Source organism: Myotis myotis, unplaced genomic scaffold (assembly GCF_014108235.1).
Source record: "Myotis myotis isolate mMyoMyo1 unplaced genomic scaffold, mMyoMyo1.p scaffold_m19_p_5, whole genome shotgun sequence".
In the NCBI taxonomy this organism is placed as follows: Eukaryota; Metazoa; Chordata; class Mammalia; order Chiroptera; family Vespertilionidae; genus Myotis; species Myotis myotis.
This window is the reverse complement of record NW_023416357.1, coordinates 35,636,503-35,651,584: the sequence shown is the minus strand read 5'-3', so window position 1 is coordinate 35,651,584 and position 15,082 is coordinate 35,636,503. Positions and strand designations below refer to the sequence as shown.

Genomic DNA, 15,082 nt, shown 5'->3' with positions numbered 1-15,082 from the left:
TCAAAAAGCTGCGTGACATGTGCAAAAGGCCAAGGGGGTTCCCTTGGTAACGTAAATCTACAATGTCCTTTCCAACGTCCATTTCCTTGCCTGTGATGCCCCATTGCCTAGTCAATACTCCTCACTGTTGGCTGCCTAATCAGGGAGGTTCCCTCTGCCTCCTGCCCCCTCTGAAGTCCTAACCCGTATTAACTACAGTCAGGACCCGCTTCCCTGGGAACCAAGTGACATGTGATAAATAGCTGAAATGGCTTTAATCAATGGCATCAATGTTGGGTTCATTACAAAAATAAGTACTCTACTCTTGATCTATGAAACCAAAGATTTCCTTTTGTTCTCTTGCCTAGGGCTGTAATGATAGGGGGTGGGGGGGAGGAAAAGTGACAAAACGGAGAAATTGCCTTCTCCCACATGTGCAGGACACTTTGGTGGAAAAGCTGTGGAAATGAGGTGTCAGAAACTACCGGACAGCAGCTTCTTGCAGCCAGGGTGCCTGGCAACAACCATTCATCCAGGCCTTTCAGGCTCAGTTCAAATCCCTTTTGCAAGCCCTGGCCAGTGTGACTTGGTTGGTTGAGCTCTGTCCCACACACCAAGAGGCTTCGGGTTTGATGCTGGTCAGGGCACATGCCCCGGTTGCATGGTTGATCTCCAGTAGGGGGTGTGCAGGAGGCAGCAGATCAATGTTTTCCTCTCACATCAATGTTTCTCTCTCCCTCTCCCTTCCTCTCTCTCTAAAATGAAAAACAAACAAACACATTTTATTTAAAAAATTCCTTTAGCCACTCTAATGGGGAACATGGCACTATTAAGGTTAGATATGTAATTGGCAAAGAGATACGAAGTCATAAAAACAAAACATTAGGCTAAAAAAAAAAAAAAAGATTTCCATGACATACCAGGCTTCTAAGGAAGGACACAGTCTCTGCTTAACAAGACTGCGGGCCCAGAGCATGGGCACGGAGAGCACCAGGGGCGAGAGGCCCCAGTGGTGCTACAACAGCAGGGCTCACTTGGGGCCAGTTCAGCACCAGACTGTGTGGCTAGCTCTCAGCAGTTTGTCAACATGTTTAGTGATTCCATCTTTCTAAGGAGGCTGTGCTATTGTATGCAGGTCATTTCTAGATTGAACCATTCCATCCCTTACAACCACCTTACGGACACTAAACCTGTGGTGCCTGTTTGTTCCAATGCCAGGCATCTTCAATTCAACTCATTACCTTTGGGAACCTTTCTTTGTAGACATGGTTCATCATAATTATTTCATGGTCACAGCAGGCGGGAGAACGTCCAGGGCTGCAAGCAAAGCAAATTACCCTTTTAAACTTGCCACAGCGTGAAATGAAAATAAGCCTTTTATTTATAAACAATTGGTTGCATCGAAAGTACTATGCGACCTTTGTAAAAAAACAAAACAAATGTATTAGGTACTAAACTACAAAATCATTCATTAGTGCACACACACCTGCCCACAAACATAGAGACACCCTCATGAGGATTCGACAAGCAAGTTCGAAAAGTGGAATGCCGCATATTAATTACAGCTGCACTGCAGAACTGAGGAAACAGTCTTAAATTGAGCTTATATTCTGTACGGAGCCTGCACCTGAGCATGAGTTCGGGAAACCCATTAGTGAACTGCACTATAAAAGTGGTTAGGGTGGCCACAGAAACAACCTCAAGCCCGCGTGGAAGTGTCTGATTTCACACTTTCATCATACACCTGCGCTCCGCCACGGCCCGCTGGAGAGGGTTAGGAGCCTTCCACGCACAGGTGTCAGCACTGAAATCCATTTTCTAGCCTAGCAAACATTTATTTGGGATGCCGAGGTGGGCGCTATGTACCATATGAAACAGGCATACAACTGTGGTCATTTTTCTTTGTTTCAGTAGCAGGTCTGTGTTCCTTCTTAATGGTGTGTAGTTGTGCAACTTCCGTGTGAGTATTTACATGCCCAGGAGGACATTGTTTGCACTAGAGATCCTAGAGACTCCTTTCATAAAACGAAAGGGCAGCTGTGTAGTAACATGCAATGTCATTAAATGCAGGCATAAAATTGGTCTTTTATTCTGTATCTCAAAATATTCTAACACATCCTACAATTACCAAATGTGGTGATATTTGTTATCAGTTTATGATACTAAATATGAAGGATACAGAGGGGAAAAAAACCCCTTCTGAGTAAACTTTAATATTCAATTGTACTCCTGACAAAATATTTTTTTTATAATAAAACCTTAATATGTCAAAGTGCACCAATTCTATACCATCAGATCTGGTACTTGCTGGACCCAGAGATGGCTGCCGAATGCCCCTGCAGTTGCTGAGACAGGGGTTGGTCCCTTTAGCGATGGCCTCAGCTTCAGAGTCACCTCACCCAAGGCCATGCCCTTTTCAGGGGAGTACATCCAGCGACTGAGGTGGAGATGTAAAGGAAGGGCCATTGGGCCTGGAGGTACAACTCCGATGGGTCATGTCACCCCAGAGCTCCCTGTGGGATCAGCTACACATCTCCCTGTGCCCCATGCTGCTTCCCCTCCTTCCGCAGGGGTGGATCCCAAGCACTCCTCATAAACATCCCGATCTCTGCTTTAGAGTCTGCTTCCTCAACCATCAAACTGTGACTTTTGAAATAAGGTCAAAATAAAACTGGCTCTACTTTTTTTGTCAAAAAATTTGAACTACATTGGGCATCCACAAAATTCAAGGGACACAGACTGCTAACAGTTTGTTCAAAATCCTGGAGAAAAGAACGAAAGATCTCGGAGGGCTTTTGTAATGTAGAATCTAAATACCACATGTGAATCTCAATGTGTTGTCTTCCCTTTCAGCCCAACTTCTCCCTCTTAAATTATTAACTCCTCTTGCACCATAATTCGATCATCTTGAAATTTCCAAAGGCTAGAAGGTCTTACAGATCCTTTAGCCACTGTAATTACTGCTACTACAGCAATTCGTAGGAATTGTAAGAATTTAAAAGAAAAATAATACGACCTCTTTCAATGGTAATTAACAACATCCTGTGCAGATGGGAAAATCACACTATAGTTACAGCAGTTCACAAATCAATGAATGCATACATGAATTACAGGACCAAAAGTCTTCCCTTGAAAGGATTGAAAAGAGGCAATCCAATTAAGCAACATTTTTCAATTGGGTCTACACACCTCAGACTTCGGGAACGGGGGCGCATAGGGGTGTTCCTGCATCTGTTCTCCGTGGCGATGCTTTCGGTAGTACAAAAATGTTTCGATAAGAAGTGTAATTCATCTGGCGTTGGTTGGTATGGTAACTGGTGCAACTTCTCCTGGGAGGAACAGGATGACTAAAACAAACCAGAGACAAGTTATGTGACTACCTTAAGAACAGTAGGGGGTGGGGGGGATAAATGGTGATGGAAGGAGACATGACTTGGGATGAGGAACACACAATACAATATACAGATAATGTGCTATAGAATTATAGCCCTTACACTTATATAATGTTATTAACAAACATAAGCCCAAATAAATTCAATTAAAAAATGTCTTTCAATGCGTATTTGTGTGTGTGTGTGTGTGTGTATAAGCATTAAAGCTTGATATCCCATCATTTTACACTGTTTCCTTTTCACGTTATAAATAACTACTGCCTACATGATAACACCTTAATACTTTCTCTGGGAGGTCAAAAGGGTTTCTGTATTTCGTCTCATTGGTCTATAGGATGATTTTCCCAAAGAGTTTTCTCTCTGGAGAAAACCCAGGCTCTGAAAATGGATAGGACCCAGTCAAAGCCAAAGCAAGACAGTAACAATTGGAATGAGAATTTGGGTGCATTAAGTGACAGATTAGCTCTCAATGGAGTACAGTACACTTATGTCTACTGTGGCTTATAATCAAGCACTGTGACTGTGACTTGTATGATGCGTTATCATAAATTAGGAACTGAGAACTCTTTACAAAGCATGCTGCCCTTTGATGCAACTACCACGGATATGTGTCCTGGGTGAAAAAAGGAACAAAGAAAGATTCTTTTCTCAACAATGCCATTGTTTTAAAAACTGGATTTTTCCCCCCCTTTTTTCTTTGACTAAGACTATTATTTTTTTTAATAGTTTAAGTGGCGGTGAGTTTTAAATCCCTTGAGGTTAGATTTACTCTTTGAAAATGTTCATTCAATACTTGGAGCAAGGAAAGGTAGAAAAGGTGAATGGTTAAATCACACTGCTTTTAATCAATCTGAAGAATAAAACTATAAAACAGAGACTGATGTTTTTATTGGATGATGAACTCTGTAAGCAATTCTAACAAGAGATTGAGAAATTTTTGAATAACAGAAACATGGTTAGAATAAACATATTTGGAAAGATACCACTCTTTTAAAAATTCAGTTATAAGAGGCTATTTTTCATTTAAAAGTCATTAGGTTAAGAGCACACTTCATAAACACTGAAATCGCAATGCAGTGACACTAGAAATGAGTGACTAGAGCTTAAAAATATCCTGATACCCAGAAATTATAGACCACCGTACCAAGTACATACAGAGATAGAGATTTTTCTAATGTAATGAGATCATTTTATAAACCATTAAAATGAGAACACTACTAGACAGGTTTATGAGATAAACCATAACTCCATTCAGAAAGTACAGGCACAACCTTTAAACCCTTCACTATGAAAAAACAACCACACACAACAACTCAAGAAATAGGCAAAAGAATAAAAACCCAAGCAGGAGAGAAGCAGCTGTGATAAAAGCAAAAATAAGGAAATTAACAAACAGAAAAAGAGAATTAAGAATCTGTACATATATCTCAAAGGTAAATCCAGGTCCATAATTCTGTATCTAAGATTTCAAAACCCCAAAACCCATAAGTTAATTCATAAGTGTATAGTAATCCCCTTTGATGGCAAAGCATCAACTGAACGGATGGCAAGCTACTTAAAAATATGTATTTAATCCACTTAGTGTGAATGTTGATTCAGGTTGCTGTAGAAATTTAATACATTTGATTATGAGCTGCTGGGCCAGTTGCTGCTGGGCTATTGTGTACAGTACAGGGATCATGTTACCTTTCTAAAATGTGAACATTAATTCCAAATTAGTTTGTAGCAGGCTCCAGAAGTTCACATAAGATATTATGCACTTGCATGAGAATGATCCCAAGAGACTCCAATGGGGGGGTTCCCTCTGTGGAGGGCAGGAGGAGAAAGGAAGGGATTGGGTGGGAGGGGCTTTTGTGGTATAATTAACATTTTATTTGCTAAACAAAATAAAAATGTGTCTTTAAAAATAGTTGCAGCAAAGGTAACAAAAATGTTAACAGGAGTTAACGCTAAGAGGAAAATAATGTGGTTATGCCATATACAGCCATATAACTGAATTCCATAAGGAATGTGTGATGGGGAATATGTAAAACAATGGTGCAGGGGTGTGAGTCGTGTAACCTCCACGTTATTAAAGAAGCTTGGAAGCTCGGAGCTGCTCTGGGGAGAGAGCCTCATCTCAGTGAGAGCAAGCGAGGTGCGAATAGGAACAGGTGACAACAGGATTAGTCCAAGCACTGGGAACAACTGTAGGCCCCCAGAATGCCCTGGGGAGTCAAAAGGCACCAAATGGGGCCCAAGCAGTGAGTGGGTATGGGACAATAGAGAAATGCAAGGCTCAGTTTCAGCAGTAAGGGATGCAAAGCCAGTGGAGAGAGCGTCCAAGACAACAGAGGGTGTAGGTACTGCCCCCAGCAAGACCTCATACCCCATTGAAAAGATACCTCCACTGGTCAAAACATCCTTGGAACACCACTTTTAGAAGAATTTCAAGAATTACTTTCTTAATTAGCTGAGCTCATTACTTTACATTTTTAGCATGTTCTCTAAGTGTGGTGCTAATGAGTCTCACCCAACTAGTTTGCATATGACCTTTGACTGTATCATAAGTCAAATCCACTTTCAAAGAGTGAAGACTGACACAAAAACTGTGCTGCTAGTTCTCAAGGCAATAAGAAGTCACTCCAAAATGTTCTTAGTAATGATATCCTATATAATAAAAGGCTAATATGCAAATTGGCCCCTCGACCGGGAGTTTGACCGGGAGTTCAACCAGGGGGTGGGGCTGGACGGCCAACCACCATGGCCCCTCTCCCTGACCAGCCCCGCTCCTGATTGAGGGCAGGGGTGGCCTGCCAACAGCCTGCCGGTCCACCCTGGACAGCCCCACCCCCGATTGGCTCCCCTACCAGGATCAGGGGCGGGGCCGGCTGGCCAACCGCCTGCGGCCCCTCCCCTAAACTGGCCTGGCCCCACCTATGCACGAATTCGTGCACCGGGCCTCTAGTCATTCAAATAAGCCTTTAGTCTCTCAAGATAACCATTTTGCAGAGAACAGTGTTCAAATGTATGCATAATTTTTTACTTGTTATCTGTTTCAAGTAATATCATTTTAGAGTCATATCTCATATTTAAGGCATTTCTGATTTCCTGTTTCCCCCAGCAGAAAATAATTTATCTGGTAAGAAATATAGGGAAGGATCCTCCCATTGCTGCAATTCCATATGACTTATTTTAAAATTAAAAATTATGAATGTTATTTGAATATTCTTTAAAAATTCCACAAATTAATTTTAACTTCAAAATTTGAAGTTAAAATAAGTTGCAACACTAAGTATTCTCTGGAAGGACTGATTAAACTTCATATGATCAAATCTTTCCAATTTAGGAACATAGCATTTTTAACACTAGCCAGTTTTGCAGTTTCCATAATATCCAACAACAAAGACATGATATTTACATTCCAGCCTAAGAAGTTCTGGAATTCAGCTAACAACACAATTTTCTGTAAAACTTACACTGTATTTTCAAAGTGTCTGTAGTTTTATTTGTACATATTCTGTATTTTTATTTAAAAAATAACTAAAATGCATTTCTGATTGACTAAATAAGTAAACCCAGAAATTGAGAATCTAAAAGTGATTCAGATTAGATTAGAAGAAAAAGAGACTAATAAGCAATTTTGCTAAGTTTTTGCCCTAATATTTAAGATACAAGAACACAAAGAAACAGGAAAATGAGAAGTAACTCTTCAACTTTTCAGTCATAATTTTCAGCAACAACCAATAGGGAGAAAAGGCAGCTGAACCTCTGTGTGACAGCACCTACACTCCACAAATGAAAGAGTGTCTTGTGTCCTTCGGAGTGATTCTGAAAGCTAAAATTTCATTTTGAAGGACAAAACAGGAATAGGAGGTCAACAGTGATATGCCACCACTTCAATAAAATACACACAAGAGAAAAGCTGTCTTACCTCTGGCCAGAAGCTGTTAGAAACACAGAGTATGTGTGTGACTAACCACTGTCCCAGGGGGCTCTTCCTTAGGCACATATGGAAGTCAGGGACAGCAGGGACTCCATTCTGACAGATGGCTAGGTCAAGTTTATAAATCACAAGGTTTGTTTGAAGAAACACCATGTAAATTCCTTAAAAGGAGCCAGGAGCCTGAGTCTAGCTCATTTACTGTGTTTTCACTGTTAAAACAAGGGAGTTGGTATACACAGCCCCTCAGTTCATTCTCTGTGCCTCACATTTTTGATCCATAAAATGGAGAAAAAGAACAGCAACTACATTACAGGGTATATTGCTAGGATTAAATGAACAAATGCATTACAAAAAATTAGGCTAGTGCCAGGCACATAATAAGTATTTATTTAAAACTTGTTTTTAAAAATCATTTCTATGAAACACAGCCTGGTTCTACGTAGCTCATCCTTTAAAAAAAATAGGTACACTTTTAAAAGTGGTGTATGATTTACTAGTTGGAGATAGAAAAAGAAAGATCCTGTACTCTTCCCTATTTTTTTGGCAAAAGAGAAATTTTGATGTCTCAATTATAATAAAATTTGACTGAAGGGCAAAACAAGGCAATATAGTTGAAATAAAAAATGATGTGGAGTTAAAAGACATGATATACATTTAGGGCATGGGGAGGATTAAATGAGAATATGTATGGGAAAGCCACCAAAGAACCAAGCATTCTGTTTATTGATGACTGGGTTCTGATTGGAGAGGCCCAAGGGTCTAGGGAAGAAGAGCACTTACAATTTAGAAAATTCCACTTTTGTTCTTTTTGGTCAATAAATTTTGGCATTTATTTTCACACTGTGGTTCTCCATGTTTTCAACATCTAAAAATGAGCCAGTAACCAATGACAGTTACTGACACATTAACCGAGGGTGACTTTACTGTCATTTAGTGACCTCTTTATCCACTGGAGCCATTTAGGAGTTTCAAGCATCCTTTTCTGCTGTGAGAAGGATGTGCCATTGAAACTACTCACGGTTGTCAAGATGTTTCACAAACATGACCTAAATGGACAATAAACTCATATACCACAACAAAATGGAACAATAGATAGGAAAATAAATGACTTCCCCTCAATAAAATGCTATAAGGAAATGGTAAAAATAATCCAACAGATTTTAATAAGTCACTTTTAAAGGGGCTCCAAAAGCCCACATATTTTGCATCTGGAATTCAGAAACATATAAGATAGTAATGATACCAGTTAGATTTTATACATTTAATTGTAGTTTCTTTTCAATTTAAGTGTTATTAAGTGGCTGACTTTATAATGCCTAGCATGGTACTTAGGTCTGTGGGGAAAAAAAAAGTGGATGGACAGCCCTCCTCAATAAACCACAAATTTTGACAAAATGGAAATGAATCAAACGCGGTTCTAAAGTCACCAGGTGGCACTCCTGGCTGGGACAGAGCATCCGGACCACCCCGTGGGTATTCACTGAACGCATACAACACACCATGTCTTCATAAATGACCAGCAGCTAAGGCTCTGCAGAGACAGAGATCCCACAGCATCACTAATTTAAACTGAGAAAGCACCTATCTGACCTGCCGAGTCCTTGCCAGGCATTATTAGGGCTCTTGTTGAAATACTATCGCGCTTGCAGCAAGAGAACATCCTCCTTCCTCCATCCTTTTTCATGGTCTCATCTTGTCTCTTTCTTTATCTTAAGTTACTAGGAGGTTCTTTTAATCTCTCCTTAAAAGGAATTTCTTATCCAGAAGGCACAGATAAATTTAAGGCCGGCCATTTTTTTTTCTTTGAAGAAGAAAAACAAACAAAACAAAAAACACCCCAAACATACAAATACTCTGCATCTAAGCCCCACAAGAAAACAAGACCCAAGCCACCAAATGGCATTGTCAGTATTACTATCACCGGTGTGGAACCAAAGCAATAAAACGAGATTGTGTTTTCCACCCCAAACTACAAGTGGTATGAAAAGGAAAGCTCCTCATCTTCAAACTTGTGATCCTGGGACTCAATTGGCGCACCATAGCATAAAATAAAGCTTGCTGCCAAAAGGATGTCCTTTTTGTGTTTGTTAGCTCATCAGTTGATGCATAACCTATTCAGAGTGACAGACATACAGCATTTATCCTCTCCTCCCAACCCGGAAACACCCAGAGAAAACATGGCCGGCGTAAGAGCTGTAGGTGGTGAGGGAGAGGGGAACGTCAGACACTTACAGAGACGGTGGAGCTGGGCGTGTTTGTCCCATAGCCAGAGGAGGGGAGAGAAGCCAGGGACCAGCGGCGTCCATCAGTCCTGTTGAGAATATGAGATTAGTTTAGGCCAACAGTGGAGTGCCGTGACCCGGGAATCCCAGGGAAACCAAGTACTTTCAGTCAAACAAATGACACAAACATGGTCAGTGAGGATGTGGAAATGTTCAGCAGGGGCCAGAATAAACAAAAATTATACAGCAGGTTGACTTTTATTTAAACTGAATCAATATGCCCAAACGAGGAGAAAGTGAATGGGTGGATCCATATTATTGATCTCTCACTAATACACTTTGACAAAATGAATACCTGGAATAATTACAATGGTCAGACTCAGCAGATTCACACGAATAAAAACAGAAAGGGAGGAGGAAAACACTCTAATCTGGAAACTGATAACGGGGGCGTGATCTGGAAGGGCCTGGATTCGGCGTGCTGCAAGCCGGTGGGGACTTTCCTTACATCCTAAAGACAGTTCCGCTTATTGTTTCCCAGGGAATAGTCCTACTCATCCTGCCTGGGGAAGAAAGGATCAGCAAGCTCATGGCTGGCTCAAGCCTTAAGTGGCAAATGACTTTGGCACTAAGAAAGTGTCTGACCTTATGCTCAGAATCTCTTAAGAGTGATTCCATTCTGACATGACCTGGCTTTAGAAGGTGTTTCAACTAAAGCCTCTTGCAGAGTTTATGAGTATGCAGCCTGCTCTAACCGACAGCGGGGGGTAGAATAAAAATGTTGTGCCTGGGACGAAACTGAATGCAAAGAGTGGAGTTATCTGCCCCAGTCGTAGAGCCAAAGCTGCCAGGAGTCTTAAAGAGAGTAGTTTTACTTCCAAATGGTGATGGGACGGGTAGCTCTCTGGGTTGAATGAATTAGCGTCATTACAAGGGTCTCAGAAGAGTTAATGAAGTAGTAGAGACAATACTGTTGTTAAGGCGAGGAGACACCAGAAAGCAAATTTTCTGAACTCTCTGACCTTCCAGAGCCATTGCTTTATTAGTGAGGAGGAAACAGGAAAAAATTACTCTATAAAGAGCTACACTGCATCCTCAGATGGAGTGTCAAATACAGACTTTTTATAATTGATGATTATATTAATTTACTACATGAGAGATGAGAGTGGACCACGTTTATCAGACATATTCACCATTAGGTTGAAGTCAGGGAATTTAACAGCATTAGACTTGAATTTGACAAATGTCACAATTAAATGTTCATGTAAAAAAAACTGACAGTTCAGCCTAAATTACGTTCAAGGGAAAATGTAATCCTAGGCTACCATGGATGCTGCCTCTGAGAAATGCAAATGGTCCACAAAGACGAAATGGAGAGTTCCAAGTGGACAAATCACAGCGGGACTACAATGTGAAGATTTCAGTAACATTTACCTGTCATTTCTGTGACCATGATTGGAGTACAATTGAATCAAGAATGTTTTAAGAGAAAAAAGCAAAATAAGATGTTTGTAAATATACCAGAGAGAAGAATTAGGGGGAGAATTCAGGGAAATATGCCAGGGGAGAATTAAGTCATATATTCTTTAAAAGTATTTTTAAACCATTGAAAATGTTCAAGACTTAAGAAGAAGACAATTATAGTAACATGCTTCTAAAGATATCCAACTGTCAAATAAAAGGACACAGGTGGTCCTGTTTTCTTTGGCTACTTATGACAGACTTAAAAACCAATGCTTGTACTTTGTAGTTTAAACACCTCCAATTTTTAAAAGAAAAGGCTATGATTTTAAAAGGATTATTCAGTACATTTAATAGCAATTATCGTAAACTAGTCTCTGGAAAGAGTAAGGGACAGAATTTCCCCCACCATGATTTTGTTTTGTGATTCATTAACTCTCCTTTCCCTCAGGTATCGATGAACTTATTTCAGATGAATGAACAATTCCAAGAGGAGTCATGTTCTTATTAGTTCTGAAGCATAAATCGCATTTGCTTATTCCAGGAAACACACAACCAGAAAGATGTTTAAACAAAAATGTGTTCGGGACCTTGTGCATACACAGACCAGAGATAATTTATGTCTCATAAAGTTCCCTAAGTTGTCCTTGTCTATTTACTCAAATGGAGCACACAGGACCATTGCATTTTTATTACCATGACAACCGCACATCAGAAGTTACTATAGATGCTATATATAGTACTTCAGAGAGAATGCCCCTTTCTTCAAGAAAGCTATCTCAAAAGTGCAATTTGGATCCCACTAACAATGTTGTCTTTTCTTTGCAGTAGCTACCAATAAAATGTTATCTGAAGAGAAGATGATATTCTTGCCAAAACAACAAGGCTTTTTGGAAAAAAAGCTTTTTCTATGTGGGTGGAAATCTCAGTGTTCTGCTAAATAAAAAAGTAAGAAGGAGAAAACATCTGATGGGAACACGGGATACAAAGAGATGGGCAAAAAAAACCCCACAAAACATCTCAACACCACTCACAAAAATTTAGATTACTATGGTGAACAACAAAGAAAGAATGAAAAGTTCTCATATCAACCTGGCTGCTATAACTGTAAGAAAAGGAAGCAGATTTCTTTGTTTAATTGGTATAGTCACCTGGGTGGTGCATTTTATATTCTAGTTGAAGTTGGACTAAGCTAATATAATGTAGCCAACTAAAGTTCACTCCAGAAAGAATTCAGAACATAACTAGTAGGTTGCTCTGCCCACTGGCGCTCAACAAGTGCCTTTTAACCTGAACTCAGCAAGCAAGTCTGTTCTAGTCATTTGCCTGTGGAAATATATCCTGATATTTAACCTGGTAAATAACAACAAGGCAAGTAGGAGACACACATGGCTTTATTCAGGGCTTATAAGCCCGAGAGTGGAAGCAATTTATAAAGAATAAATCTCCACAACTTCTGGGAAAGGCAGAACCATGTTATTCTTCCCATCAAGGAAAAAAAGTTAAGTAACTCCACAATCAGATGGACTGTAGTTAGCAGTACTGTAGTTAGCAAAGTAAACATGTGTTTCCTTGCTTTGGACAAACTCAACTATACTACAATGCTTATTTTCATCCTTTTGTTTTAACTTGATATTAAAAAAAATAACTAGATGAATTTACTCTCAAATATGTGTTAGGTAATTTGGAAAGCAAGGGTGTCCATCATACTTTTGAGTCTGAAATTAAACTATGACATTACAGAGGATGTCTACAGGGGGAGTATTATTTATCACATGGTTTAAGATCAGAAACGATTAATCATCTGATCTTCATCCCTATACCCAAGAGTAAGTTGAAAAACAGGGCAATCTCTCCTCTGTTGGACCAAATACACAAAATAATAAAATGTGGAAGTCTCGGAACGGCATTACTTTTTAGGCTCAGAAATTTCTACCGAATGGAAGCCAATGGAGGACCCGGAGAGGAATTTCCATGTTTTCTAAATGAAACTGAGCTTTAAAATGCAAGAGACAGACCCTAGGTAAATAAAAATATGCCAACTGGAGTTTTCACAGCAAACACGGGTTCTATTTACTTGAATAAAAGTTTAAAAAGATGATCACTCATATCCTGTCTAAATTAATACTTTCTGAAGAGTGTGGAGAGAGTTCCATCTGGAAATTCATGCAAAATGAACTAGAGGTCTCCCATGATAATCTGCTGTCACGGTTTATGGTTTATTTGTAAAAAAAATTAGCATGCCTGGGGGTTTGTGTATTTTTTTAATAGCTAAGAAACCAGATTCATCTGTCTTCCAGTCACCCACTTAATTATTAGATTCTCTTCATTTTCATAAATCTGGCAGGATTAAGAGGCTATGATTTCTGTCATGTTTAAATGCATGCTGTAATGAGATTGCATTTTTCTTATTACTTAAAATAATTAAATGCATTCTCTTTAAGAAGAAAGAGAGAGAGAGATGTGTGTTTTAAAGACTATGGTGGGTTCCTGTTTGTCAATTTTTTAAAGTTTTTTTGTTTTCATTGATAGGAGTAGCACCGCCATGAATTAATAGTCACTGGGCAAACGCAGGCCTTGTGGGACCAGTTTATTTCCCCATTTTCCTTACAGTGCTTAAAACAAGGAGCTCAAAGAAGAAAAGCTGGACTAGGGGAAATCAGGGTATGGGTCTCAGGAAGTTCTGGAAGATCATGTCTTAATTCCTCTGTGTCCTCCTCACGGTGGAGGGCCGAGGCCTCACACATGAACATTTAAACACACAGTGTGTGTGTGTGGGGGGGGGGGGGGGGGGGGGCGGGACAATGTTTACAAGGGAATCTTACTTACAGAGAAGTCTGAAAATACTGCAAACAGATCCTCTCCTCTGGATTCAGGAATATAAAATGCACTACATGCTGACAAATGGCAGTGAGGACACTGCAGTTTTGCCAGTCAGTAACAAGTATTAAAGCAAATCTATTCTTTAACTTACTATGTGTCTTTTAGTGCTACTTTAATCCACTTCAAGGTATAGCTAGATCTCTGAGGAAAATTCAGCAAATATCTAGGACATTCAGACCATCAATTGAATTTATCCTGAATATTCAGAGGCCTCAGTGAAAGGGCATTTTGTTTTCTGTGTGTTATTTCTGGGCAGGAAAGGACAGGGTACGTATGTGAGAGGTACGATCAGGCCAGGAAGGTGGAGGTTTGAATCTGACAGGGTAAAGTACACTAATTCCGTGGACAGACACAGGAAAGGTGGCTGGGTAGGCCCCTCTCACTTGGCGAAATCATAATAGAAGATCTGGCCCTGAAAAGTTTCTATGTGAGATTATATGCCCTGCTGTCCTTGGAGGACAACACTGCTCTTGATTCAACGACCCAGCTATGAGGCAGATATCCTCGATATTGGTGCCCAATTCTAACTACAATAGAAAACATAAACCTTCCTATGGCTTCTGCATGGCTTTATCTCACGGGGATCGATCAAACGATGGCTTGATGATCTCAAGTAAAGGGACATTTTAGAGTTGATACCTTGTGACCCCCCAAAAGTCATTTTTATTTTTTAAAAAGTGCATTTCAAAAACAACAACAACAATAAAATATTGCCCCAGGACACATAGATGAATCAAGTCCTTATACTGTAAGCTCAGCAAATTCACTAAAAATCTGTTGAGCATTAAGCACGTATAAGGCATGTACTAATAAGCATGGGGGAAAAGATGGAAATGGTCATTTCCTGTTATCGGTGGGAGCCCACCATCGAGTGAAGGACCGAGAGGTAGAGAGAACTCTAACACAAGGCAGAAATCATCTCTAAAACGATTAAAGCAAGAGCTATAGCAAAGTTCTGCGATAGCCAATGCTATCTTTGGCCAGGGGAGTTCAGAGAAGGTCCTACGGTATGTAACAAGCAGGACCCCACAAGGCAGAAGGCAAGGGGGCAGGGGGTTCAAGGGAAAGTTGAGGGGAGTGGGATTGTGATTCTCTACATAACATTTTGTTATTCAACTCACAAGAAGTCCTTACCTCCGTGCAAATGAAAAATGGGCTGAGGCACTGGGGGAGAAATTTCTTGGGCTATCTTGAGGGCTATTGCCTGCAGAGAGAAAGAA

General features: G+C 40.1%; 1 protein-coding gene across 9 annotated transcripts in view; it reads right to left on the bottom strand.

Annotated features, from left to right (window-relative positions):
- MAST4 (microtubule associated serine/threonine kinase family member 4) overlaps positions 1 to 15,082 on the bottom strand; it is a 521,110-nt gene that overhangs the window by 62,570 nt on the left and 443,458 nt on the right. For all 9 annotated transcript variants that reach the window (XM_036310367.1, XM_036310366.1, XM_036310368.1 and 6 more), the window contains 4 exons: positions 14,997 to 15,066; positions 9,529 to 9,607; positions 3,169 to 3,326; positions 1,221 to 1,296 (listed from right to left, as the gene is read on the bottom strand). In XM_036310367.1, the coding sequence (XP_036166260.1) occupies positions 1,221 to 1,296; positions 3,169 to 3,326; positions 9,529 to 9,607; positions 14,997 to 15,066 (383 nt within the window). The remainder of the gene's footprint in view (positions 1 to 1,220; positions 1,297 to 3,168; positions 3,327 to 9,528; positions 9,608 to 14,996; positions 15,067 to 15,082) is intronic.